This window comes from Marmota monax, unplaced genomic scaffold, assembly GCF_021218885.2.
Source record: "Marmota monax isolate L192 unplaced genomic scaffold, Marmota_monax_Labrador192_F-V1.1 WCK01_AAM20220418_F8-fsc00101, whole genome shotgun sequence".
Lineage (NCBI taxonomy): Eukaryota > Metazoa > Chordata > Mammalia > Rodentia > Sciuridae > Marmota > Marmota monax.
In genome coordinates, this window is record NW_026692786.1 from 637,047 (window position 1) to 663,545 (window position 26,499).

Genomic DNA, 26,499 nt, shown 5'->3' on the forward strand with positions numbered 1-26,499 from the left:
CACATTGAAACTCAAAGCTGACGGAAAAAGACAATGAACAATATTTTAAAACAGCCTGGCACAGTTGTGCAAACCAGTGATCCCAGCCACTGGAGAGACCAAGACAGAGAATTACAAGTCTGAGGCCAGGCTAGGCAATTTAATGAGACAGTCTAAAAAATGGACCAAGACTGGCCTGAGGATGTAGATCAGTGCTGGCCAAGGTTGAATCGCCAGTGACACACACACAAAGAACCGTGAAGTATCCTGTTGAGAAGTGTGACTATCTTGAGGCAGCCATACTTTGAGGAAGTCCAAATCAATGGAGAGAGGACATATGAGCATTATAGTCAACAGTCCCAGATGAGTCTAGTCTAAGTTTTCTGAGCCTTGAAGTGGTGCCAGACTGTCAATGAAGAAGTTCCAAAGGATTCCGTCCCATAGCCGTTAAGCCACCTTTTGAGTTTCATGTGAAGAGAGCAGAGACAAACTATTCCCAGCTTTGTCCTCTCCAAATTTCCAGACTCACAGAATACATGAGCATAGTGAAATTATTGTTATGCCACTAAGATTTGGGGGTAGTTTTTTACCCAGCAGTAGTAACTATGGTGGTCCCTTGTGAATTAGATAATTCTTAAGTGGCTTAACTTAAGTGTATCTCTTCACAAATCAGCTCACTTGCTCAACTAGACCAGGTTCTTCTACTATAAACATCCCTTTATTTCTCCTTATGTCTAAACAGCTATTATCTTCTTGTTTATTTCCCTTTAATGTATGGTTTGTTCTAAAAGTCAGGAAATCATGTTTCTGACACACAGAGCTGCTGTTAGAAATCCATCCTAACCCAACTTTTATTTTTTATAGACAGGTATAACAATCTTGGTCAAATATTCTCCATCATTTTATTTTAAAGTTTCTTATAGCAAGTTGAAAAATTTTAGAGGACATCCACATATCCAGTTAGATCTTGCCATTAACATTTCATTTTATTTGTCTTATATCTGTTACTTTATTCATTCATCAATCCAATTAATCTTTGATGCATTTTAAAATAAATTGCACAGGGCTGAGGATGTGACTCAAGCCGTAGTACGCTCGCCTGGCATGCGTGCGGCCTGGGTTCGATCCTCAGCACCACATACAAAGATATTGTGTCCGCTGAAAACTAAAAAATAAGTATTAAAAAAAATTAAAAAATAAAATAAATTGCACAGGTTGTTATACTGCCCCCTAAATATTTAAGCATGCATATCTTTATTTTTCTTTTGTGATAAATCTGTACCTACAATAAAATTCACTGAGTTTGATAAGTGTGTAATCTATCCCCAGCATAGTAAATCAGGTTCATTTTATTTTTTTAAACATGGACTCTAAAACAAGGATCAGAAAGGGAGCCAAAGGAAACCAAATGGATGATATCATCTTTTCTGAGTTTTGGAAGTTAAGCTGCATCCTTTCCTCTGTACTCTATTGGTTGAGTGGCTGTTTCAAAGAGAAGGAATGTAGACTACCTCTTGGCAAGTGTCAAAGAACACATAAGCCAGATGTGGTGGCACATGCCTGTAATCTCAGTGACTCAGAAGGCTGAGGCAGGAGGATCACAAGTTCCAGACCAACCTCAGCAACTTAAGCAAAGCTCTAAGGACTTAGTGAGAACCTGTCTCAAAATAAAAACATAAAAAGGGGGTGAGGATGTTGCTCAGTGGTTAAGTGCCCCTTGGTTCAATCCCTGGTACCCGCCCCTCCCCCCAAAAAAATACACACACATTTTTCTAAAAGTTATACTCTATGTATGTATACCTTTGTTTATTTTCATGTGGTGCTGAGGATTGACTCCAGTGCCTCACAGGTACTAGGTGAGTGCTCTACCACTGAGCCACCACCTCAGCTCCAACATGTTTAATAATAAGTTTCAATAGTCCAGGTAGGAGGTGGTGACAGCCTAGACTGAGGTGAGGGCAGTGGAAGAAGAGGGTAAAATTTTGACAATTTTAAAGCTAGAAATGACAGAATTTTCTGCCTGACTGTAGGTGGAAGGGAAAGAAGAGTAAAGGTCAACTATAAGGCTTTGGCTTGTCAGCTAAAAGGACAGAGCTAAGGAAAAGGAAGGAGGAGCAAGTTTAGCAGGGAGGCTGGGAGCTCAGGAATTTGAGGATCTATGGAATTTGAAAGAAGTCACTTAGACCTTTGGGTGGAGATGTTGAGCGGGCAACGCCATGTAGAAACTCAACTCTAGGCCAGAGATAGAAATTTAGGGGCTATCAGAATATTGATGGAGTTTATAGCCATTAGGCTAGACAAGAGCACCTAGGAGAGAGTGTAGATAGATAAGTCAAAGCCTTGGGAGACACCAAAGTTGACACATTGGGGCAATGAAGAGGCAAGAGCCAACAGGTAATGAGAAGGTTCTGGAAGCAGAGAAAGAAGTGCTTCAAAGAGGGAAGGATCACTTGCACCAAAGGCTGTGGCTGACACAAGAGGATATCGACTACTGGTCAACGCTTGGGTGACCCTAGTTAGCTTCATATCTAGAGGACAGTCCCTTTGTCCATCTGAGACAGAAAGATCCACTCCTGAGTTGAAGTCGGATAAATTAGGTCTCAGACTTGCCCAGACTTCCCAAGCCCAGATGAAACCAGAAAATAAATTTTGATTCAGTGGTCAGAATAGAGAGGGAGGGACGGTTCCTGAAATTGGCACAACCCTTGGCCATTCCACAATAATCCATTTCTCAGAGACAAAGAGGAACCTGGTAAAACAAGTTTCATTGGGAAAAATAGATCGTATGCAATTCAAAGTCGTCTAGCTTCAAGAGAGACTCCTTCCCTGCGCAGCCGCCTCCGTGGGGACGACGTTGTGGGTGACCTGGCTGGAGGCAACCACGATCCTCGGTCTTCAGCATGGTCCAACAGGATGGATAATTGGGCATCCACTTTCCTGGAGAAGGCGAAGTAGAGGCAGCTCAGGATCAGGTCTGGGACAGTGGATGGGGTTCTGGGAATGTAGATGGGGTGGGGGTCAGGTGCCCAGCCCCGGTCTCAGAGGACTCAGGGGTTCAGTGTCATGGATCCCAGTGACGGAGGGTTACCTCTTCTGCAGCCTCAGCTCTGCCCTCTGAGCTCTTAGCACCCGCAGCACCGGGTCGTCCTGGAACTCACTGCCATCTGAGTCTGGGTGGGTGGGTAAAGAGTGAGTTCCGGGGCGCAGGACTCCAAGGAGGCAGACGCCAGGATCCCAGAGGCCCCTGCAACGCGCTCACCTTCTGCAGCCTCCAGAAGTCGCACGGCCTGGGAGAGCAAGTCCTCTGCTGGGGGCTGAGGGTCCCCTGGTGGGGGCGTGGCCACGGCCTCAACAGGCCCCGCCTTGAACTCTGGCAGCGGAGCCTTGGGGAGTGTGGACGCCTCCTCAGTTGGAGGCGGTGGGGCCTTGGGCTGTGGACACTCGGCTTCAGCAGAGCAAGTGGCTTTAACTTTCTGAAGCACTGACCCCGCTGGAGCGGGCGTGGCCTTGGCTTTGCGACCCTGAGCCCTTGACCGACAGTGAGGGTCAGAGGGAGCGGGCGTGACCTCTGGGCAAGGGGGCGAAACCTTGGCTTGTGGGTGTGTGACTTCTACTTTTCGAGATTCAGTGGCCGCTGGAGGCGGGCCCTCAAGGCGAGGGGGTGTGTCTTCCAGGAAGTCAGGGAACAGCCGAGCTGTCACTACTTGACCCAAGGCGCCCCTGAGCTGCAGGTCAGGCCCCTCGCCAGAGTCTTCTGGATGCAGAGCTCTGGACCTCCGAGGTTTGGGGCCCAGCTTCTCTTGCTGGGCAGGGCTGCTTGGTTCAGGGGAGGGAGGGCCTGGGCCCTGGAGGGTAGTGGGGGGCGTGGGAGTGGAGGCCAGGGGAGCCAGGGTGGAGGCTGAGGGCACTGGGATGGAGGCTGAGGGTACCGGAGTGGGAACGGGGGTAGCTAGGGTAGAGGCCAAGGGAACCTGTGTGGAAGCCAGCAGCGTGGGAGGAACGGTCGCAACAGATACCCAGGGGCTGGACTGTGGAGCCCAGAAGAAGCCATAGGGGCTGGGGGCCCAGATGATGTGTGGAGAGGACCCTGGGGGAACAGGAGGCCTCTCCACATACAAGGCCTCGTGGGGACCAGGCTGGGCCACACTGCCTCCCACGGGGACACAGTTAGGCTGGGTCGTCACAGCAGGGGTAGGAGAGGGCTGTAGACAGATGGGAAGGGGGTGTGAGAGGGTGGGGAAGAGGGTAGAGGGTCCTACAACCCCCTGACTCCCCCTTCCTCCAACTCACCCGAGTGCCGAGGACTTGGGTCCGGGGCAGCACCCAGGTTCCATCCCCCTCACCTCCTCGGGCCTGTTCAAGCTTCCGCCGCTGCCGCCACTGGTACAAAATGTCATCCTCTGGCGGAAGGGGTTCTTGGGGGGAGGCCAGGGCTGGGGCTGGGGCTGGGGCTGGAGCAGGGGTAGGGGCCTGGGCTGGTACCGGGGCTGCTGTGAGGGAAACAGAGGAGAGGTAGGAGTCAGGTGATCAGCCACCAAACAATAGCCTGTGCAGACACTCTGTGCCAGAGGATTGTTCAGACAGGCTGTTCAGTAATGCCAGCTCCTCTCTGGGGTGGGAAGTGGGGAGGGGGCAAAGTCAGAGGAGAGAGCAATCTATCATTTTTTCAGTTCTTCAATCATCCAATGGATATTTACTGAGCTTTTACTACATGCCACGCATATGTGTTCTGGATATGGGAGTTACAGCACTGAACAGTTCCTTTGCCCTCACCCTGGTCCAGCCCCCCTCACCCCACCTGGTCTATCATAGTGACTGCCACGGGCTCCTGCCTGGGATCCCTGCTCTCCTGTCCTCCCAATCTGTGCCCGACTCACAGCCAGAGTCAGGTTGTGAATACCTGAGTGTCCAGGGCCTTCCTGGTTATCAACACTCCCCTGGCTGTACCTCCCTATTGGTCAAAGGCAAAGGCCACTGTGTGCTGGTGGTTCCCTCTGTCTGGACTGATCTTCCCTCATGTATCACATGCTTCATTCCCTCTCCTGCTCTGTGTCTTGTCCAGATGTTACCTTCTTGGTGAGACCTTCCCCGACTACCCTATTCAAAAGTGCAACATCCACCAGCCCTATTATTCCCTGTCCTCTGTCCTATTTCATTTTTCTCCTTTCACTTACCCCCTTCTAACATACTAAATGGTATTTCCTGGCTTAGTTATGGTTTGTCTCTCCTTCCACAATGCCAGTTATGCAAGCAGAGTGATTTTTGTCTGTCTTGTCCATTACCCTTGCCCTAGTGTGAAGATTAGAGCTCAGTGCAATCAATATTTGAGACACGATGCAAAAAGAACTGTTTATTGTGCCCTGTTCCAGTCCCCAACTCTGTACTGGGGAAATGGTAATGATTAAGGACAGGGCCAGGGGGATGGGGCTGGGGCTGGGGCTCAGTGGTAGAGCACTTGCCTGGCACCAAGTTCGATCCTCGGCACCACATAAAAATAAAATAAAGGTATTGTGTCCACCTACAACTACAGTAAATAAATAAATAAATAAAAAGGTTTGCCTGCCAGCAAGCTAATTATACCTTTAAAAAGGGGGGGGGGGGGGCTGGAGCTATTTTTGTTCCATTGGGCATACATTATTTCTACCACCCTGGGCATCATTTCATTTGTCCTATCAGTAGAGCTACCATGATCTCTCAGAAGCCCTACCATTTGATGCTGCACAGAGGGGAAGACCCCCATCACCCCTGCTACATCCTGCAATTCTGCTTTTAACCTGGACACTTCCCTCCACTCCGCTCTTCAGTTCTGGCCCAGTTCAAACCAGCAGTTCCTCTCACTGGATGTAGACAGAAGCCAGAAGAAGTCTGCTAACACCCAAGAAAGTTCATCCTCTCCATGCTCCGACCTCTCTTGAGGATCCCCAGTTTAAACATTACAACCAGATGCCTCCCCATGCCTCCACGGCCCAGCATTCGAGGTGCCCTGCCAATCTCTCCCTCCTATGCTAGTCTGATCCTGGCTCTTGCCTTTTCTGGTCTATTGTCTGCACCACGCTCCCTCTCACTTCAGTCAGTAGTATATGCTCGAAGGCTCTGTTCATCCCACCCTCCTCATCTAGGTTTCCACTTAGTTAGCACCTCTGGAAGCCCTCCCTGACTTCTAACTCCACAGTACTCTCCTGCCTATCCTTCATTTCTGCTTGTTTTACTTATATATGGGAGGGTTATGTGGTAAATCTCTGTCCCACATCCAGTATGCCACGAAGGCTTTGAAGGAGGGACCATGTATTCATGTTGTGAAATCCTCAATCCTATTCACAGGGCCTCAAACATGGTAGGATTCAATATGTAAATGGCTGAATAAATTTAACTGCAAAATAACTTATGAAGTAGGTACTAATTTTATCCCCATTTTACAAATGAGAAAACTGAGGCTCAGGAGGGAGAGATGAATAAAAGACAAAGCTTAGAAAGAGTGAAGAACTGGATAGGTGAGTCCTTGGGTAGGATCATGCAACATGCATGAACACCTCTATTAACTTCTGCTTGCTTGTACCCAATCAGGGGATCCCTATGAGACCGGGATAGCATTCTGAGCACAAAGTAACAGTAACAATCGGGACAGTAGTAATAGTAACCTAGGTCTATCATCCCATCTCTGAAATTGATCTGGAGTTCCAAAGTTTGCATACTTTAGCCAAATTGCATGGTATATACAGCATAGACATGGGTCTGAGGCAATACATCAGACTCAAACATATTGACACATAGTGGAACCAAGCCAGACACTGGTGCGTGACTTGGGGAGGCTGAGGCAGGAGGATTGAGTTTGAGGCCAGCCTTGGCAACTTAGTGAGGACCTACCTAGGTAACTTGTCAAGACACTGTCTCAAAATAAAAAAATAAAAAGGGTTGGGAATTTAACTCAGTGGGGTAAAGCATCCCTGGGTTAAATCCCTTGCACCCTTCCTCCCCCTAAAAAAAAAAGAAATATAGTGGAATCATACAAAATGACTAATATTCACCTTTTACTTATAAAAATGAAAATTCCATATGGTTCAATGTAATATTCATACACCAAGAATTATGTATAATATTAACCCTAAATGAGATCAATACAGACTACAAATAGCTTCATAGGTCAGATTCTGCTGTTAAATCATCTAGGTTTCCACTTAGATTTCCCCAGATTTTAGGCTGGGGGTGGATGGGCGCAATGTGGTACCGAATCTGCAAAAAGCCTTCTGATATTGGAGTTTGTGTTCAGAACTGCAGAAAGAATGTTAGGTCTCTCACACTCATGACAACTCCTGCTTTGTTTGTTGTTTTTGGTATTGGAGATGGAACTCAGGGGTGCTTTATATTGAGCTATATCCCCATCCCTTTTTAAAATTTTGAAACAGAGTCTCAACTAAGTTGCCCAGGCTGGCCTTGAACCTGTAATTCTCTTGTCTCAGTTTCCCAGGTTGCTGGGATTACAGGTGTGCGCCCCTGTACCCAGCTATGACAGCTCCTATTGACAGACTTGTGCTAAGTGAACTCATTTCATCCTCACCACACCTGGAGGAGAGAGATCGAACTGTTACTTCTGTTTCATAGTTGGGGAAACGAGGCCCAGAGAGGAGAAGGTCACACAGCTGGTAAGCAGCAGAGATGGGATTTGAACCCAGGCTGCCCTCAATCCTTGCCTCTCACCACTTACCAGGTGCTCTGGAGCCACAGCTCTTGCTGGCGTCAGGGGTGAAGGTCATGGAAAAGGGAGAGAGGCCATCTGAGCTGACTGGGAAGGAGGAACTGCTGGCATCACTGGGGCTGAGGGAGGAGGAGGAGGAGGAGGAGATGGAGGCCTTGCTGCAAGGGGAAGGCAGAAGTGAGGCACTGGATGTCTCCGAGGCAGTGCGCTGGGCTGTGGCTGGAGCAGTGGGAAGGGTGAGGAAGTAGGGGAAGCACCTGCGTTTGAGCAGCCTGGTAGCTCTGCTCTGCAGGCTTAGCGTCTCCAGGTCCAGCAGCGATGAGCTCCATGTGTTGAGCTTCTGTGGGATGAGAGGGGTCAGAGGCTACTCCCCACCGCAAAGGCTGCTGGGAAAAGGGCTCTGGACAGAGGGCCTCAAGTGCAGGTTTCTACTCCACCTGGTACCTCACGTGGCAGCTTACAATTTCCTCAGGGAATGGAGACCCAGTTTTCCTCTTGGATCCACACCCTTCATTTGCAAGTCACTACTGTTGAAGGATTGAACCAACTTTCCTGAGGGAACCCAACTAAATAAAGCATTCTATCCTCTGGTTCACAGCGATTGACTTAGGATGGGTGAATAAGAGTGAGTCCTGGGGTTTGGGATGGAGCCAATGGAAAAGCTCCACTCTCCATTAAAGTCGCTGAGTTAGTACTCAAAAGCCTAAGCTGCTGGGGGCCATGTTGGCTACTGTGAGGGGAAAGCCTGCCTGAGACAGAACCCAGCAGAGGAACACAGAACCAAGAAAAGCTGAGTTCCTCCCAATATTGTCCAAAACACCTTGATCTGGCCACACCTGAAAGCATCTACTTTTGGAGCTTGCAATTACACTTAGCAAAATAAAATTTAAAAAAAAATCCTCTTTTTAAGGTTTAAGCTTCCTTGAATTGGGAATGGCTTTAATTCTATCTCAGGACTGGTGCTGATAGTTGAGGCACACAGAAGAGGGAGTGAATGAGGAGGTCACCTGCTTTATTTCCTGAAGTGGAGCCTCAGCCTGGGATGCGCTGGCCACCTTGGGAACGAGAATTGCTGTTTTGAGTTTTCCTTTCCGTTCACGGGCTCCTGCTGAGAAACCTCAACTGAGTGAAGGGGCCAGAAGGAGTGGTTGCTGGGGTCATTGATCAGGAAGGATTTTAGGCTCGGGGTGGATGGGCGCAAGGAGATACCTGCTGCATACTGACTGCTGAGATCTGGAGATTCTGGCCGAAGCCACCAAAAGTCATCTGGGGTTGGACCTACAGGCTGGCGTTCCTCTCGACTTGTGGGCTGAGCTTGGCGGAACCTGTTTATATACCTGCAAGCATTAGAGGATGGGAGGTAGGGGACATGAGGAGAGCTAAACAACAGGTGAAATCTCCAGTACCACAATATTAAAAATTAAAAAATAACTTCTTTCAGAGGCACCACAATGCCAGACCTTAAATTATACGACCGAGCTATAGTACAAAACAGCATGGTATTGGCACCAAAAACAGACATGAAGGCCAATGGTACAGAATAGCAGCCACAGAGAAACACCCACAAAAATACAGTTATCTCACACTGGAAAGGCACCATAAACACACACTGGAGAAAAGTTAGCCTCTTCAACAAATGGTGCTGGGAAAACTGGAAATCCATATGTAACAAAATGAAATTAGAACCCTCTCACCCTACACAAAATTCAAAGTGGATCAAGGACTTAGGCAATGTGCCTAATAGAAGAAAAAGTAGGCCAAAATCTTCATCATGTCAACTTAGGAACCGTATTCCTCAACAAGACTCCTAAAGCCCAAGAAATAAAATCAATTATCAATAAATGGGATGGTATCAAACTTCTTCACAGCAAGGGACACAATCAAGAATATGAAAACAGAGCCTACAGAATGGGAGAAAATCTTTGCCACCTGCATCTCAGACAGACCATTAATCTCCAGTATGTATAAAGGACTCAAAAAAAAAAAAAAAAAAAACCACCAAAAAAACTAAACAACCCAATCAATAATAAGGAACTGAACAGACACTTCATAGAAGAAGAAATACGATCAATCAACAAATGTCTGAAAAAATGTTCAACATCCCTAGCAATTAGAGAAATGCAAATTAAAACTACATTGAGATTTCATCTCACTCAAGTCAGAATGGCAATTATCAAGATCACAAGTAATAATAAATGTTGGGGAGAATGTGGAGGAAAAGGCACACTCATACACTGCTGGTGGGACTTCAAATTGGTGCAACCACTATGAGAGTAGTATGGAGATTCCTCAGAAAACTTGGAATGGAACCACCATTTGACCCAGCTATCCCATACCTCAGTTTGTACTCAAAGGACTTAAAATCAGCATACTACAGCAACACAAACACATCAATGTTATAGCAGCTCAATTCACAATAACTAAACTATGAAACCTAAGTGTCCTTCAACAGATGAATGGATAAAGAAAATGTGGTACATATATACAATGGAATATTACTCAGTCACAAAGAAGAATAAAATTATGGTATCTGCTGGTAAATGGATGGAATTGGAGACTATCCCAATAAATGAAATAAGCCAATATCAAAAAATCAAAAGCGGGATGTTCTCTCTGATATGAGGATGCTGACTCACAATAGGGGTGTGTGTTTGTGTGTGTATAGGTTCACCAGATTAGACAGAGGTGAGTGAGAAGAAGGGAGAGGGGATGGAAACTGGAAAGAGTAGAATGAATCAGACATAACTTTCCCATGTTCCTATATGAATACACAACCAGAGTAACTCCACATCATGTACAATCACAGAATGGGAAGTTAGACTCCCATGTATGTATGATATGTCAAAATACATTCTACTGTCATGTATAACTAGAAAGAACACATAGAAAAAGGAAAAGAAAAAAATCTGATTAAGCTATGTTCATTCTAAAATCAAGTGGTAGCTGCTAGGCATGCGGCAATGCTTATAATCCTAGTGACTTGGGAGGTTGAGGCAGGAGAATTGCAAGTTTGAGGCTAGACTCAGCAATTTAGTGAGACCCTGTCTCAAAATAAAAATAAGAATAAAAATAAAAAGGGCTGGAGATGTAACTCAGTGGTACAATGCCTCTGGGTTCAATCCCCAGCATAAAAACAAAAACCAAACCTGCTTTTTGCTAGGCACGGTGGCGGCACACACCTTAATCTCAGATATTTGGGAGGATCTGGCAAGAGGATCCCAAGTTTGAGGCCACCCTGTCTCAAAATAAAATAAAGAAGGGATGGGCATGTATCTCAGTGACAGAGAACTTGCCTTGTATGCATGACACCTGGATTCAACCTCCAGTACCAGACATAACTTTCATAACTTACACTATAGGCAAGTAGTTGTCTTTCAATAATTGTTCTCCTTTCTTATGTGTTAATTTTATTTTATCTATTTATTTGGCAGTGCTGGGAATCAAACCCAGGGTCTCCTGCATGCCGGGAAAGAGCTCTACCACTGAGTTACAATACGCTGGGCCCAGTCATGCAATTTTTTGTTGGATACGGAGTCACTTCTTCTAAGGACTACATTTGCCATGTGACTTGTGATCACATGAATAGATGCTTGACAAACATGAAATGAAGAGATTCAATTCTAGAAAGTCGATTCAGTTGGGAGCCATTTTGGTCCATGAAGGAAAGAACACAGTCCAGGGATGGAACAGCAGTAAGACAGAAGGACCCGTATCTCTGACACCTCCACCCTGTTGCTTCTGCCTGGACCATTAGATGAGGGAGAAATAAATGCAAAGTTGTTCAAGCCATAATTAATTTAGACTCTTTATTATAGCAGCTGATCCTTAACCTACAAATTCAAGTGTTCATTTGATACAGTAACTCACTGAAAGCTCAAAATAGCCCTAGGGGTATGTGCTATTAATATCCCCAATTTAAAGATTAAAAAAAAAAACTGAGGCCAAGATCATACAGAGAGTAAGTGATAGATCTGGGACTTGAACCCACACAGCTGAACTTCAGAGCCCTCCATAACACACATGAAGCACCTGGCCCTATAAGAGCACTGTATAAACAGTCTGCCTGCGATGATTATTACCTTCTCCCTCCCCTGACCCAAACTCTCCTTTCCCTTCAGGGTTTCTGGTACTTACTTGGCCATCACTGAGTCCCCACTGTCAATCAGGGTAGGCGGTGGAGAGGCCTTCTCAGTGGTGCTGGATGGGGAAGAGGTCCCTGAACTGGATGGCCAGGACTCTTCAAACAGTTCAGGGGAGTTGGCTGCAGCCTTGGGAGCTCGTGGGAGCTTGGATCTCTGGGGCCTGGATGGGCTCAGAGTCTAAGATAGGGGAGGACACACAAAGAAAAAAGTGAGGTCTGAAGGGTCCTTCCTGTAGGGAACAAAGAAACAGTGAAGTCTCAGTTCAGAGGGGAGGAAGCATATCCCACAATGTTATCACTGTTAGCAACCTCAGGTGATTGGGGGAACGATGGGGGATATAAGCAGTAGAGAGCTGTACAAGGGAAGGTTATGGGGAGGTAAGGAGGGTCTTTCTCCTAATGTCTCATCCCCATCTCTCAATATAAGCCTTCCTTCCCTCCCTACTAGAGGTACTACTCTCTGTGGGCAGTCCTCACCTTGGATTGCCAGGTCTGGCTTTGGGATGGCCAATCGTGGCCTCCACCCAGGGAAGCATCTCCAAAGGGGCTTTCTTGGATGGAGAAAACTGACAGGCTGCAAGGAAAGAATGGGATTGGAAGGCAGAGCATGGAAGAGGAAGGCAGAAGAGACAATTCTCATGGATTCCTGGAAGAGATGGACTATAATTCCCATGAAGCACTGATGCACTTTTAAGATAATGATAGTGGAGCCACGAGTCCCATGAGCCCTTGGAGAGCCACAGAAAAACCTAGGAACCAGAAGTTGGTGGTTCTCAACTCTGGATCCACTTTTTTGGTGGGGGTGGGAGGGTGGGGTGGGGGCGTGTTTACAATTACAAACAAGCCGTTCCTACTCCAGACGGACAGAATCAGAATATCAGGAAGTGGGTCTAGGCATCCCTATCTTTTTCCCATTGTCCCAGGTGAATTTTTTAAAAACTGTAGCCCAAAGGCAAAATGTGGTCTGCGGCCTGTTTTAATTTTTTTTGACACACACTAATTGTACACATTATGAAGTATAGTGTGATAATTCAACACAAGTAGACAATGTATAATGATCGTATCAGGATAATTATAATTTCTATCTCCCAAACATTTCCTAGGTGATTTTTAAGAGGGGCTCAGGTTAAGAACCGTGATTAGGCTGGGACTGGTGGTGCTTACAGGCAGGAGGACCGCAAGTTCCAGTCCAGCCTCTGCAACTTAGCAAAACCCTGTCTCCAAAAAAAAAAAAAAAAAGACTGGGTACTGTAACTCAGGTGGTCAAAACACCTGAGTTCTCCCCGCCCAACCACCCCATACCTGGTAAAGAAAACACAAACAAAAGACGAACAACAACAAAAAAACCCGGGACTAGACCGTACCCTGTACATTTCCCATAAACCCTTGGGGGACACTAGGAAATGGACTACAATTCCCATGATTCACTAGGCTCCGCCTAACCAAGAAAGTTCAAACACAACACCCTTGGGTGTCTAGGGCAATTTCAAAATTTAAAAACTCAATTTCCATGTCTTCTTAGAAGACCTTAAGGGAAAGAATCCTTTACAGGTACTCAGAGAAAAGAACATAAGGCATTTAGGGATACCGGAGACTGTGAAGTCCAAGGCGGGGGGCAGCCAAAGGCTGTGGAGCATCTTGGAAGTCGTAGTTTTAATGCAGTTGAACCCGACACTCTGGACTCCAGCATAAACTGGTGCTACCCTCACCCTCGGCCCTTCCCAAACCTCTTGTGATCTCGGGAAGAGTAATCGGCCTCACCCACGGTCCATCCTGCAGCTACTCTGGGGCGCTTGTGCCAGCTCCGCTTCTTCACCCGACAAACCCAGTGCGCATCTTGTCGCTTAGCAATGCTCCATCAGCCCCGCCCCTCTTTGGGAGTGCCCGCTCCGGAAGAGAGCGGCCTCCAAGGAGACCAATGAGAGACAGGAAAATAAAAGTTGGAAAGGGGCTAATGGGAGGTGTTTCACTGACTGTCTATAACGCTGGCATGCTTGAGAGAGCGCGTTTGATTGGAGAACCTGGAGCGTACATCAATAATTGGCAAGACTGTGGACCAATGGGAAGGGCTTGGAGTTGGAGGCGTTCTAAAGGATTCTTATTTTCCTGCAGTCCTGCTGTCACGCCGCCCCTTCTTGTGGAAGCCGAAAGTTCTTTCCCGCCCGAGTCCAATGTGTTCTACCCGTTGAAAGGGTAATCGGGTACTCCTTCTCCTTTCTAACCTCCATCAGGCCAGTCAGACCGCCCTGATGGTCATCCAACAATTTCCCTCTTGCTGCAGAGCAGCTGTTGCACCTCTTGCCAGGCCCGGGCTCCTGGCCCAGGTAGCGGGATCAAAATGAGCTATTTCGGGCCCCAGCGCGAGGCCCCTGGGGGGCCAGACTGGAGAGTTAGTGCTCACGCCCCCGGGCCTCTGTGTACCCGAAGCTGAGTCAGAGGCACCGAATTAGGCCCAGCCTGCTGGGGGGGCTGGGCCCAAGGCAGGGCTGAAGATGGGGGTAGGGTCTGTTTTGTGTCCTTCTGACAGCCTGGCCCGGCTACTGCATTCTCCAGCAATCTGCTCCTAAGACCTCCATCTGCGTCATCCTCAGAGCTGCCAGCTGGGTGGTGGTGGGTTAAGAGAACTGAGAACTCTTCGGTGGACTTTTCGTCTCTCGGTCCCAACTGCTACTTTGTGTTCTCCATACTCTTCAAGGCTCCGCCCTCTTAGCCTTAGTTTCCCTTTCAAGATATTGAAGAATCTTAATGACATTTTCCTGGCGTCCTTTCCAAGCATCCAGCAGGCGCTTAATAAATAGCCAAGTCATTATTGGGGTTTCTAAATAAGGCTCTTAATGGCCGAATCTGGCCACGGTCCCAGTGTCCCCGAGAGGCCCGCGCAGGGGCCGGCACAAGACGCACTATAAATCAGCGCCTGTGCATGCAGGGGCACTGCGGGATCCAGGGCGGCGGTGGAAGAACAGGATGGAAATCCCGGTGCCTGTGCAGCCTTCTTGGCTACGTCGCGCTTCGGCCCCCTTGCCGGGAATTTCCACTCCCGGACGCCTCTTTGACCAGCGTTTCGGCGAGGGGCTGCTGGAGGCGGAGCTGGCTGCGCTCTGTCCTGCTGCATTCGCCCCTTACTACCTGCGCGCCCCCAGCGTGGCGCTGCCCACCGCCCAGGTGCCAGGCACGGGGGAGGGGGCAACTCGACTACTTTCAAAGCCAGAGGTCTGGGTCACCCCAAGGGGGTGCTGGGATGACTTTGAGCGTAGTGGAGAGTGCGACCACCCAGGGTTTCTGGAGTTCCCTCAGTTTGGATTGCTGAAGAGAGTTCGAGGTCCCCATTACTCAGAAGGGGCGGGGTGGGGGGATTGACTCGTAGTTCTAAGGGGAGTGGAAGGGCTGGGTCGCTGGGAGGGGAGTCTTGGCTCTGAAGGATGCCGGTGACCCAGGGAATCTGGGGGAAAGGTCAGGTGGTGATTCTTGAATGGTTGCAGTGTTGTTGTTAGTCTTGTTGTTAATTTGGAGGTTGTGTGTGCTTCCCCGGATGTCTCCTGGAGAGGTAAAGGAGAGAAAGGATCCTGTGATTTGATGAAGGGCATCTTGGCCACCCTGAAGCAGGGGAAGGGTACCAGAAACTGCTGAGAGCGCAGGAGGTTAGGTGACCCGAGTTGGAGGGTTTAGAAGGACTCTGGAAACTTGTGGTTAGAGGCATCTTGACAATTTCTGGCGGGGGTGGGGAGTTAGGACTGCTGGGGCGGGGCAGAGTGACTATGGAGTTTTACACTGGGGGAAGGGACAGGCTTTCTCGCCCTAGGATGGCTTTGGACCTGACCTTGCAGGGGAAGGGAACCTTATCACTCTCTGTGTGAGGGGAATCCAGTGATTAGAGGGGATGGGAGGATACCCGTTATAGTGGGTTATGAGGTCCTCACTGACTCTCATTAGGGAACTGGACTCCCCAGAGTCAGCAGTAGTTATGGAGCCGACAGGGGTGGGGCCTCGCCGGGTCTGGGGATCCCGGCCCCTTCTGATGACAGTCCCGCCCGGCCCCGCGCCCGCTGTTCGCAGGTGCCGACAGACCCCGGTCATTTCTCGGTGCTGCTGGATGTGAAGCACTTCTCGCCGGAGGAAATTGCTGTCAAGGTGGTAGGCGAACACGTGGAGGTGCATGCGCGCCACGAAGAGCGCCCGGTGAGCGCCGGCGTGTTGGAGCGGAAGACGTGCGCAGGCGCGAGGGGTGGGGCGCCTGCGGGAAGGGGCGGGCCAGCTGAAGCCTCTCTGCCCTCTAGGACGAGCACGGATTCATCGCTCGCGAGTTCCACCGTCGCTACCGCTTGCCACCGGGCGTGGATCCTGCCGCCGTGACCTCGGCTCTGTCCCCTGAGGGCGTCCTCTCCATCCAGGCTGCACCTGCGTCGTCCCAGGCCCCTCTGCCGCCACCGCCTGCCGCCAAATAGAGGTCCAGGCACGCTTGAACCCCGTGGTTGCGAGGGGTGCCGCTTTAGGCTCCTTTTCTTAAAGCCGATCTGACTCCGCCCAGCCAGAAGTCCCAGCGCCAAGACAGTCCCTCCATCCAAATCAAGATTCCGTCCTGACCTTCACCCTAGACCCAACCTTAATAGCCTAGACCCTTCCAATGACACCCCCGTCCAGCTTTTAGATCCCAGCCTAGATTCCATTAGCAATGACTCCACTTTCTTGTCTTATATCCCCTCAAGATTCCCTCCTGTACTTCCCTCTAACTGCTGAAAAAAATTTTATCCACATACACACACTCTGACACCGGATTATGATGTTTGTAGCCCTGCTTGGTCAGGCATAACCCCTCCCTAAACGGCCCACACTGCAAACCTCCCACTCCAGTCTAGGGCTATGCCCCAATACTCTGGATCTTTTCCTAAAAGCAGACACTCCACTGTCCACACCCCATTTTTTGACTTGATACCTCATCCAGCCACCCAGACTCTTGAGCTCTTTTCTGATTCCCAACCTTTGGGACACCTATCCCAGGCCAACTAGGACCTGCAAACTCAAAACTGTATAGGTTGCCCCCCAACCTCCCTAGACAAAAGATGTGTCGGGCCCCCTCCTCAGTTAACTAGAACTCTCCAGTCCCTTTGTCTTGACCTCCAATCCACCCTCCACACCTCATCCTCCAGGACCCAACCAAGTGGCCACTCTTTCATTCCCTCACCAAATGACCCGTCACCCCATGCCCCCATTCTTTCCTAGGCTCACTCCCCAATAAATGTGCTACAGCACTGTTAACTGCTTTGTTTGGGCTGGGAAGAAAGGGCTGGAACACAGTCTAGTGTACGGTTGGGGGATATTTATTGGAGGAGCGGGGAATGTCACTGTCGATCGTACATCTCCCGTAGGATCTTCATGCTTTCTGAATAACGAAGCTGATTCCGATGGGATGCCTCCTTCCACCTGGTGAGGTAGAGTGAGGATTCAGTAAATGGAAAAAGAGGTCATGGGGGGAAGCCAGCTGGGGGAACCTCACCTCTGGCGGATGCGTTTCCAGCGCTGCATGTTACGATAGATGAGTGTGGAGGGTGAAGGTTCAGGCTCAGAGGGCTGTGTGGATAGAGATCAGGTGTACATCCTGGAGCCCCACAACAAGACCCACAGCCTCAGGCCAGCCTCCTATACCCACCTCATCATCGGTCGTGCCCTGGGTCTCAGGCTGCAGTGGGGATGGAATGCGTGATCTGCAGGCATCTCCAGGTGGCCCAGGGGCTGTAGGTGGAGGCAGCTTGTACACATCACGACTTTTGCTGTTGGCGACCTCTGAACCCTAGAGATACAATACCCCATACCAGGCCCAAGAGAATCAGAGCAAAGGGCTGGGAGTACCCGTTTTATCCTTCTTGCCTCTCCCAGACAATAGACTTAAGGGGCTCACTGGGAAATCTATACTTGGAGGACTCATATCTGAAGGACAGATACCTTAAACAGCCTGGAAGTCAGCTCTGTCTGCTCCAGGGATACCTGTCTTCTCCTGTCAGCTTAAGAACCCTTGTCTACCCTTGACCAGCCTAGGAAACCCCATCTATACCTGTCATCCTGGGGTGGGAGGTCACATCTGTGTCACCTAGGAACCCTCTTCCACTATTACTGGTGGTCAGGTAGTCATCATTTCTGCTCTGATCTTTTTTTTTTTTTTTTTTTGTACTGGGGAGTGAATCCAGGGGTGCTCAACCACTGAGCCACACCCCAGCCTTTTTTTTTTTTTTTTTGGTATTTTATTTAGAGACAGGGTCTCACTGAGTTACTTAGGGCCTCTCTAAGTTGCTGACGCTGGCTTTGAACTCGCAATCCTCCTGCCTCAGCCTCCTGAGTCGTTGGGATTACAGGCATGTGCCACCATGCCCTGCTCTGCTTGCATCTTAATAGTTCAAAGGGTCATATGTATGTCCTGGGGACCCCTGTCTACCCTCTCAGGCCAGATGATTAATGGATCCCCATCTATCCCTCCATAGCCCAGAGGGTCCATGCTATACCTAGTAGCCTCACCTATCTGTACTAAGGATCCATGTTCAGCCCTTTAGCCCTTGGGAACCCAATAATGGAGGTCATGTCTCGGCCCGAGGGAGCCCTGTTGCCTCTCCCCTAAGGCCACATTGCCATGTCTGTCTGCCTCAGGAGACCTCTGTCCATACCCCTAGCCTGAGGATGTACATCTGTGTGCCTCACCTGGTCCAACATTCATTTGGGAGACTTAGGGACCTATACTTGGCAACCACTAGTTTAAGGGGAGGGTCCCTTGAGCCTGTCTACCCACTGCCCTCCCTGGCTGCTGGGCTGGGGCCCACCACCCATCCCACCTCCTCATCTTCGGGCAGTGGGGGCAGTGGTGAGCTGGGTGAGTGTTCACGCTCGCGCACTGAGGGGCTGTTGCGCATCCAGGCTCGGCAGATTGGGTACAACGGTGTATTCTCACTGAACTGGGCCAAGTCCACACTCCGGTCAAACAGCTTGATCACATATGTGTCTGGGGTGGTGGGGGTGGGAGGTAAGTGAGCATCCTTATGTAGCCCCTGGCTCCCTGCCCACCCACCCTCTAGGGGTTGCCTACTCACTGGATCGCTGAGGCCCTCCCTCAGCTAGCCCATCATCCATCTCCCTCCTCTTCTTCCTCCGCTGGTGGGGGAAGCGGGCAGATGGCCTGTGTGAGGAAGGGAAGTGTCAAGACAGGGGTGAGGGCTGGAAACCACATCCACTGGCTGGGGCCCCTGCCACCTTACCTTTTGCCAGTGGCTGCGATGGAGCAATCTCTGTGGGGAAAGACAGGGCATTAGCAGGCTGACCTTCAAACAAATGCCTGCTCCAAACCCCCTGAAAGGGCACCCTGGGACCCCTTGAGTCTTATGTCCCCCTCATACACTGGGGTTCTAGATGCCAACCATGAGGGGACCTAAACTGCTTCTATCACAGTTTTTGTGTATGTACTGTGGTTAGGAGTGTATCAGAGAAAGCGCAGGCAGAGTGGCCAGGGAATAGATGAGGAAAGGAGTTACCCACCACATTCTCGGATCCAGATCCTATAAAACAGCTTACTTGTTGTGGGTGTCTGAGGGGGTTTTCCCGGCTTCCTCGTCCAGACGCTCCCTAGTAGCAGAAGAGAACTATTGGCTCAGGGTTCCTAGGGCCTGGTGTGTGTGTGACTGCATCAAGTGGCTTCCCCATGAGACACCTTTCTCCCAAAATTAGCCTCTGGGGTCCCCACCCAGATCCACCCAGGATCAGGAGTTTCAATTTGCCAGAGCTCCAGCCCCATGATCCCACCCTGGACCAGGTTCCAACCTGTCCAAGTGACTCTTCTCCAGCAGACACTGCAGAACAGCATCCAGTTGGTTCCGGGCTTTGGCCATCTCCAACTCTGGGGGCAAAGGGTACCAAGCAGGAGTCAGCTCTCTATGTATATCTCCACCAGGGCCAATCCTATTGCCTGGTCCAGGCATGCTAAAAGGGTACAGCCAGCAGAGACTGAGAGATACAGGGATTTCCAACATCCCTTAGAGGAAAGACAGTTTGAAGATGGGGGTTGGGGCAGCTGAGACTGTAGCAAAGAGCCTTGCATCATGTTCACATCTCTGTCCCAGTCTTGGCTTCTCTCCTGAACCCCAACTTGTAGATCCTACAACTTAGACACCTCCCCTTGGACATCCCCTGTGCTCTTTTTGTGCACCGGGCCCTACACTGGCCTCGGTGTCTCTCTCAACTTACCCCTCTTCCTGGATCCCACCATGAAGGGTGACCCCACTGTCTCCCAGTCCCTTCATTAGTCTCACCATGGACGCCTGTCCCTCCCCCATCTCAGCCCTCTAACCCCATGGCTTGACCACTTGGCCTCCTGAGTGTCTTCCCTCTTTCACCCGTTCTATCCTGCCCATCCTGGTCCTGTCTTCTCTTTTCCTTGGGATCCTAACCTCAGTATCTCAAGGTAGCCAGGGGAACTTCCAAAATCAAAATCAAAAACAAGACCCTGATTTTCCCCAGCTTAGAATCCTCCAGGACTCCACAGCACCCCCCAGAGGGTGAAGTCTTCATTCAATCTGGAGTTCACAGGTCTATCTCTAGCCCCTACCATCATTTGTGTTCAGACCCCTAAGGGGTCTGAATATTTTTTGGCATTGGGAAGGTCCTTTATTAAGCCACTTGAGTTCAAAACCCTCCCTTGGATCCTTATTTCTCTCAAAGCAAAAGCCTAAGTCCTCACCTGGGCCCACAAGATCTGTCAACTCTGATCACCTCTTTGCTTCAACCTCCTCTCTACCTCACTCTGCTTCAGCCTCCTTGGCCTCCCTGCTGTCCCCCCAACTCACCAGGTAAGGCTTCTATTTCTGGGCCTTTTTCGGGCCTTCTTCAAAACTACTTCCTTTGTTTGGCAGTTCCCTCTAATATCATTTTCATAGCATTCTGCTGTACCTTGCCTCACTCCCACTCCTGATCTCCTTAACTTCTCTCTTTAAGATTTAAAAGGCAAAGTCTTGCTATATTGCCCAGGCAGGCCCTGAACTCCAAGGCTCAAGTGTTCTCTTATCCTCCACAGGATAAGAACTACACCACCAAACTCAGCTTCTGTCTTCTATATTTAATAATATTCATCGGATGTCATTCGACTATTATATTTTTGTTTGAATTCTTTGCCTCCCCACTGGTTTTTACCAGGCCAGTCTTGGATACCCATCAGCTCTGCCCCAACCCAAAATGACTTCTTCTGTCTGAGCTTGTTTCCCTATCCAATGCACTTCCTTATTCCTAGGATTATTGGAATATAGTGACTTGAGGGTTAAGAGTCCTTATTTTTCAAATTCACAGCACAACGCCTGACACATGATCACTGCTGGGATCGGAGAAACTGAGGTGGGGGCAAGAAAAGGGCCCTTCTCAGTTACAGCATGAAAATCTCCTTCTCTTACCAAACCACGCTGTCTGAACCACCACCATTCAATCTCAAAGCTACTGTCAGCACAGACGGGGATGGAATGATCGATGCCTGATATTGCGATTGTCAGATGGGCTGCAAGCAGAAGCCACCTAGCCCGCCTTTTCGCGATACTCCTGCCTATCAGACCTCCAATACCCTGAATAGCACAGTGCTCCCTTTCAGGCCCCCGATCTCCGGGTTCTCACCTGATTTCTCCACTTTCACCTTCACCGGGAACATGGTTTGGCTTCGGAGTCTGGCTAGCTGGGTCACAAAAAACCCAAAAGTGCCTAGTGTCACAAATCAAGGCAAGAGGCGAGCGGGGAGAGGTCAAAGGTAAGCTCCGTGTACGGAAGGCCCTCCAGCTTGAGCAGTGTCCAGCCGCGACTGCAGCAGTGGCCGCCGCCTCCCTTCTTCCCCTTCTGTGGGTGGGCCCCTTCCACAGTCTCTTGTTCCCATTAGTCAGCCAAGTCGTCAATTTCGTTCGCTGGCCAATTGACAGCTGCCCCCCCACGGCTCCCAGCCTTAGGTCCCACCTTTTGGGCTGCCGCTTCCGGAAATAAACCAACGACAACCCGGGGTGCTTCCTGGGAGGTGTAGTCCTAGCTCCCGAGACTCAATCTGTAACGCCGCCCTTGCCTCGCGGGGCGCGGTGGGAAACAAAAGCTCCGGCATCGCAAGGCTTTTGGGGAGTTGTAGTGTTAGGTTTGGGGAACACCTATTTACCTATTTACAGGGTTTAACTAACCGTAGGAGTCCCTCTGGTTCCTAAAAGGAAGACTAGTCTTAAATTAGAGTGGCCTCCTCTTACGGAGCACTAGTTAGATGCCCAGCTACATGTTAGTTTCAGGTACAATCTCATTCATTTAGCAAATAATTAGGCACTGGGGAAATTGCAGTGAACAAAAATCCTTGCCCTAATGGAGCTTATCTTTTGGAGGATGGAAGATAGGCAATAAACAGGTAACATATTCCAAATGTATGATGATAGGAGAAAGAATATAGCTTGAAATGGTAACAGGGAGCAAGAAAGGAATTAAGTTTTAAATAGGAAGCTCAAGGAAGGCTTCTCTAAGAAAGTTCTTGAACACTTCTGTTGCTGCAGACAACACTTCCTTCAGAGAATGAAAAATTTCCACTTAGCACATGTCTTGGCCTAGATAAACTCCTAGGAGGTAGCATCCTGATTTGTATTCTAATGAGAATATTGGGGCCCAGAGTAGGAAATTCATATTTTTGTTTAGTTTTGTGATGCCAAGAATCAAACCCAGGTCCTCATGCACTCTAGGCTTATGCTCTACCACTGGGCCACATCCTCTGCCCAGAAAGTCATGTTTTTGAATTCACAACCACCATTACAGGATAGCACCCTTTAGAAAATGGACATGTTATTTGTTTCTTGGCTCCTCATCTGTAAAATAGGGTTCATGAATAGGAAAGTTACTATTCCAGAGGGTTATTAGTTTTCAGTGTGTGTGTGGGGGGGGGAATGCATATAATGTGTGAAGCACTAAACCTGGTACAAAGTAAGCACTCACTAAATGTTTTTGAATGTTAATGATCATTTTATGCTTCAACGTCCAAAGATCTCAGGAAGTCAATATCAAAAGTTAGGGTTATTTATTGGGGATGTCAACAGAGATGACAGGTGATGGGCACATGTCTTTGGGGCTTAAAAGTGAACTTAAAGCAGAGGAGCCCATTCAGGGAGAAATCAGGTCCCCAGTCTGTGGAGAAGTTGTCAGGGAGTGCCCAAGGGTATAGTAAAGGAGAGGTAGTCTCCAAGGGCACCCCAGCGGGGCCGGTAGATCTGGAAGATGGTGATCCAGGTGGTGAGCACAATCACCCAGAAGAGGAAGCCCACAGCTGAGCGCCAGACATCTATAATGGGGAACAGGAATGAGGAGGGTTGGCCTCCAGATGCTCTTTGGACTCACCCTGACCATCCCTCTCTTCTCTTTCACAGATCCCCGAATTCTGGAGCATCCACCCCCACCCCCCACTTCCCCTTTCTTCTGGTGCCCTAGACTTACAGCCTTTGATTTGGCTCTGTTCTGTGTAGGCTGGGGCGAGGAACGCCTCTCGGAAAAACCAGAAGATGTTGACCAACCACAGAAAAGGCAGAAACGCGAACCCACCTAGGAAGATAATCCACACTGGGTTATAAAGCAAGAAGGATCTCTACCAAAGCCCACACAGAAGATCTAGTTCAACAGGAGATCGCTGCTGTCAGGGGCTCAGGGATCCTGGCTCCTCCCTGGGATCCAGGAATCTGATTCTTCAACTTCTTATAGGATGAGGTCTCAACTTCCTCCTTCCTCAGGACCCTGGTGCTCCCTTCCCTCAGATCCAGGAGTCGGAGTTTCCAGCTGCTTTACCCCTAGGGACCCACGAATCCAAGCCCCTAGGCCCTCTATCCCTCAAGCGCTCTAATTCAGTCCCCTCTTTTCTCCCGAGACCCTCGGGGATTGGCCCTTACCCAAGTAGTACTTCCGGCACAGGTTCAACTTCTCCTCATTGGACACCCGCTCCAAGTTCATATTTGCGCTAGACCCGGGTCTTCTTAAGGGTCTGCGGGGCAAGACCCAAGTAACAGATGCAGAGATCACGAACAGCCACGCCCCTATTACGACAAATCAGAGACAAATGCAGAGGTGGGTTTGATGAAAGAAGGGCACACAGCTCCCATTAGCAAGCAGGATGAGTGAAAGAAGCTCTTTATATTTATTGGGGTTCGCGAAGCGACTCAAAACTCACCAGTGGAGTTTATTTCCTTTACCTTGGATGCCTTTGGTATTTTCAACTACGGACGTTTGCGAGAGGTGCCGCAGGTTTCGCTGGAGTTTGTAGTTCTTTCTTTTTGGAGAGGCAACGCTGTACGCATGCGCATTCAGGAACCTCCCAGCGGTGTTTGTGGGAGGGGGACGCGGACCTCCAATGCGCAAGCGCACTAGGGAGTTTGTGAGAGCGTGATAAGCGTGCGGAGGCAGAGACGAACTACACTTCCCAACGCTCCTAAGTAACGGAAGTGATGTAAGGATTGGGCAAGCTAGAGGGTTCGAGTGAAAATGGCTGAATATTTAGCTTCGATATTCGGGACTGAGAAGGACAAGTGAGAACAGGCGCAGGGAGTGTCCTCTCGAGAATTGGGGGCTAGGGCTTTGGTCGTTGGTAGCCGGACGGTTGGGAACGGTGTTTCTGGGGTGTCCGACCTTCCCGGCCCTTAATTCACTACTGTCTTTGCACCTCTTCCAGGGTTAACTGCTCTTTTTACTTTAAGATCGGGGCCTGCCGGCACGGGACCGACGCTCCCGGCTTCACAATAAACCGACTTTCAGCCAGATGAGTCCGGACTCAGATCCCCGCTGGCTACCACTTTCAGGCTCTTCCCCTTGTGCTGTCCATCATCACTAGGTCCCACGTTTTCCGTATTTCTAAGGTCCAGCCTACCGCCCGGCTGTTTTCTGGTAGGCCCTCTCTGCAGGTTCCTCCCCTTAGCTTTCAACGCCCGCTCCCTGAGACTTGGCCACACACCGCCCCCCCCCCATGACAGACTGTGCCCCTCTATTGTCTCTAGGTCCTCCCCCACCTCTTTCTAAGGGGCAAGCACCGCAGATGCACTGACGATGCTTAGAGTTCTTCTCTGGTGCAGGGTTCCACTCCCAAACTTGGGTACTTCCCTCTCTGCATGAAGCCCTGCCCTCTGAGCTCAGGTCCCGCCCCCTTTAAATTCTGTTCAGACCCTAGTGCTGCTCAACCTATATCGGAATCACAGAACACCGCCCAAACCGCAGATGGATCTCATTGTGAGTAAGGGACTAGACAGGACAGGAGCAGGGCAGACAGCCTTGCAGGAAGGACATCTCCTGATTTCACCCTTCTCCCCACCTCCAGGTCACGTGAGCGATGTAGAGGTGCAGGAACACTATGATAACTTCTTTGAGGTGAGAGTTAGCAGGGGTAGGTTGGGTTTCCTCTGCCAGCTTAACTGAGTTTCTCCTTGTCTTCTGCAGGAAGTGTTCACAGAACTGCAGGAGAAGTATGGGGAGATTGAAGAGATGAATGTGTGTGACAGCCTGGGGGACCACCTCGTGGACAATGTCTATGTCAAGGTGCTTGCTGCCAGCCCCCCTTTCCCCAGCCCTGAAATGGAAGCATTTCAATGCCTGGTGACCATCACTGAAACTTCACAGTTTGAGGTCCATTACTAAGTTAAATCCTGTCTAGCCTCAGAGCTACTATCTAGTTCCCTGAAGATCACAAGTTCTGCTGCTGACAGCCACCCACTTTCTCCAGTTTTGGCAGGATGAAGATGCAGAGCGGGCAGTGGCTGAACTCAGTAACCTCTGGTTCAACAGTCAGGCTGTGCATGATGAGCTGTCTCCTGTCACCGACTTTTAGGAGTCATGCTGTCGGCAGTATGAAATGGGGTATGGTAGTTTAAGGGTGGGACAGACACTCAGAGTCCCAGACTCTTGAGTGTGCTGGAAGGCTCAAACACACTCAGTGAGGAAAGTTTCCTGAATCCATCTATCCTCTACTCAGGGAATGTACCCAAGGTGGCTTTTGCAACTTCATGCACCTGCAACCCATATCACGGAACCTCAGGCAGCAGCTCTATGGGCGGGGACCTAGGCACAGGTAACTCGGGACCAGTCTGTCAAGATTTCTTATACCTAAGGACCCTGAGATAAGCCTAATCCTAAATCCCAGTCAGTGTCCCAAGACTCTTGTACCCTAAGAATAGTCGTGAGCTCTATCTGAAAACTAGTACCTCAGTCTCAATCCCCAAACCAGCTTGAACCTCAAATCCAAGACCAGCCTAGATCTCCAACCCTGAGATTGATCCCCGAGTGCCTTTCCTGAGACCACCTTGTGAAACACTAGTTATATTAATGACCACCCTGCCCATCCCAGAGCAGAGAGGCGTGGGGGAATCTTTGCACCACTCCCAATGGCTCTAACCCAGTTCTCTCCCTTCCTGTCCCCATATCACCCCTGAGGTCCCATACTGGCCACCGTCCCCGAGAAAGGAACTGTCGCCATTCCCCAGACCATCGGCATACTGTTTCTAAGACTGGCCCCCTTGCCCTTCACCCCTGACAGTCACAGATGTTTCTAGCAAGGACCCCTCCTCAAACTCCCCTTCACTCTAGCCCCATCTTCCCCAGGCTCCAGAAGTCCATTAAGTAATCTTTATAACAAGGATTTTCTCTACTGTGCCTCACCTAATAAAGTTCCACACTGAGGGTTTAGAGCGTCATC

General features: G+C 49.6%; 5 protein-coding genes across 11 annotated transcripts; 2 read left to right on the top strand and 3 right to left on the bottom strand.

Moving 5' to 3' along the window:
- Positions 1–800: 800 nt before the first annotated feature.
- Proser3 (proline and serine rich 3) lies at positions 801–14,695 on the bottom strand. Of its 5 annotated transcripts, none has more exons than XM_046448000.2 (11): positions 13,575–14,695; positions 12,291–12,387; positions 11,807–11,991; positions 8,882–9,009; positions 8,680–8,777; positions 7,930–8,012; positions 7,682–7,791; positions 4,270–4,469; positions 3,239–4,181; positions 3,068–3,149; positions 801–2,916 (listed from the first exon to the last, which is right to left on the bottom strand). In XM_046448000.2, the coding sequence occupies exons 1-11, from the start codon at positions 13,583–13,585 to the stop codon at positions 2,772–2,774; spliced, it is 2,082 nt and encodes a 693-aa protein (XP_046303956.1). In that variant the 5' UTR covers positions 13,586–14,695; the 3' UTR covers positions 801–2,771. The 5 variants fall into 5 exon arrangements, with proteins under 5 accessions (XP_046303956.1, XP_046303954.1, XP_046303955.1 ...); XM_046447998.2 differs by having other exon boundaries at positions 7,682–7,830; XM_046447999.2 differs by having other exon boundaries at positions 8,680–8,780.
- Positions 14,696–14,711: 16 nt separating this feature from the next.
- Positions 14,712–17,066, top strand: Hspb6 (heat shock protein family B (small) member 6). Its single transcript, XM_046448123.2, has 3 exons — positions 14,712–14,975; positions 15,867–15,989; positions 16,088–17,066. The coding sequence occupies exons 1-3, from the start codon at positions 14,778–14,780 to the stop codon at positions 16,253–16,255; spliced, it is 489 nt and encodes a 162-aa protein (XP_046304079.1). The 5' UTR covers positions 14,712–14,777; the 3' UTR covers positions 16,256–17,066.
- A 46-nt stretch (positions 17,067–17,112) lies between these two features.
- Positions 17,113–21,643, bottom strand: Lin37 (lin-37 DREAM MuvB core complex component). Of its 2 annotated transcripts, none has more exons than XM_046448099.2 (9): positions 21,441–21,643; positions 19,608–19,766; positions 19,362–19,412; positions 19,049–19,078; positions 18,884–18,969; positions 18,629–18,795; positions 17,458–17,598; positions 17,305–17,378; positions 17,113–17,231 (listed from the first exon to the last, which is right to left on the bottom strand). In XM_046448099.2, exons 2-9 carry the CDS (start codon positions 19,763–19,765, stop codon positions 17,150–17,152), a joined length of 789 nt encoding a protein of 262 aa, XP_046304055.1. In that variant the 5' UTR covers position 19,766; positions 21,441–21,643; the 3' UTR covers positions 17,113–17,149. The 2 variants fall into 2 exon arrangements, with proteins under 2 accessions (XP_046304055.1, XP_046304056.1); XM_046448100.2 differs by having other exon boundaries at positions 19,608–19,683; positions 21,441–21,642.
- A 1,194-nt stretch (positions 21,644–22,837) lies between these two features.
- On the bottom strand, positions 22,838–24,164 carry Psenen (presenilin enhancer, gamma-secretase subunit). Of its 2 annotated transcripts, none has more exons than XM_046448131.2 (4): positions 24,014–24,164; positions 23,714–23,857; positions 23,268–23,372; positions 22,838–23,115 (listed from the first exon to the last, which is right to left on the bottom strand). In XM_046448131.2, exons 2-4 carry the CDS (start codon positions 23,772–23,774, stop codon positions 22,976–22,978), a joined length of 306 nt encoding a protein of 101 aa, XP_046304087.1. In that variant the 5' UTR covers positions 23,775–23,857; positions 24,014–24,164; the 3' UTR covers positions 22,838–22,975. The 2 variants fall into 2 exon arrangements, with proteins under 2 accessions (XP_046304087.1, XP_046304088.1); XM_046448132.2 differs by having other exon boundaries at positions 23,992–24,126.
- A 138-nt stretch (positions 24,165–24,302) lies between these two features.
- U2af1l4 (U2 small nuclear RNA auxiliary factor 1 like 4) lies at positions 24,303–26,497 on the top strand. The gene is given in 10 exon segments (XM_046448143.1): positions 24,303–24,346; positions 24,490–24,530; positions 24,533–24,572; positions 24,971–25,002; positions 25,005–25,040; positions 25,129–25,178; positions 25,248–25,346; positions 25,531–25,664; positions 25,780–25,875; positions 26,226–26,497. Coding segments are annotated over 10 exon segments (684 nt in total). The 3' UTR covers positions 26,338–26,497.
- Positions 26,498–26,499: the final 2 nt, after the last annotated feature.

Coding starts and splice junctions, on each gene's coding strand:
- Proser3 (XM_046447997.2), bottom strand. Junction 3,150..3,238: donor ACTTCTGGAGGCTGCAGAAG/GTGAGCGCGTTG, acceptor CCACCCACCCAG/ACTCAGATGGCAGTGAGTTC. Junction 2,917..3,067: donor GAGCTGAGGCTGCAGAAGAG/GTAACCCTCCGT, acceptor CGCCTTCTCCAG/GAAAGTGGATGCCCAATTAT.
- Hspb6 (XM_046448123.2), top strand. CDS start 14,778: ATGGAAATCCCGGTGCCTGTGCAGCCTTCTTGGCTACGTCGCGCTTCG. Junction 14,976..15,866: donor TGGCGCTGCCCACCGCCCAG/GTGCCAGGCACG, acceptor CGCTGTTCGCAG/GTGCCGACAGACCCCGGTCA. Junction 15,990..16,087: donor CGCGCCACGAAGAGCGCCCG/GTGAGCGCCGGC, acceptor TCTGCCCTCTAG/GACGAGCACGGATTCATCGC.
- Lin37 (XM_046448099.2), bottom strand. CDS start 19,765: ATGCCTGGACCAGGCAATAGGATTGGCCCTGGTGGAGATATACATAGA. Junction 18,796..18,883: donor GGGAGGGCCTCAGCGATCCA/GTGAGTAGGCAA, acceptor CCACCACCCCAG/ACACATATGTGATCAAGCTG. Junction 17,379..17,457: donor AGGGCACGACCGATGATGAG/GTGGGTATAGGA, acceptor CTATCCACACAG/CCCTCTGAGCCTGAACCTTC.
- Psenen (XM_046448131.2), bottom strand. CDS start 23,774: ATGAACTTGGAGCGGGTGTCCAATGAGGAGAAGTTGAACCTGTGCCGG. Junction 23,373..23,713: donor GTGCCGGAAGTACTACTTGG/GTAAGGGCCAAT, acceptor TTATCTTCCTAG/GTGGGTTCGCGTTTCTGCCT. Junction 23,116..23,267: donor ACAGAGCCAAATCAAAGGCT/GTAAGTCTAGGG, acceptor TCCCCATTATAG/ATGTCTGGCGCTCAGCTGTG.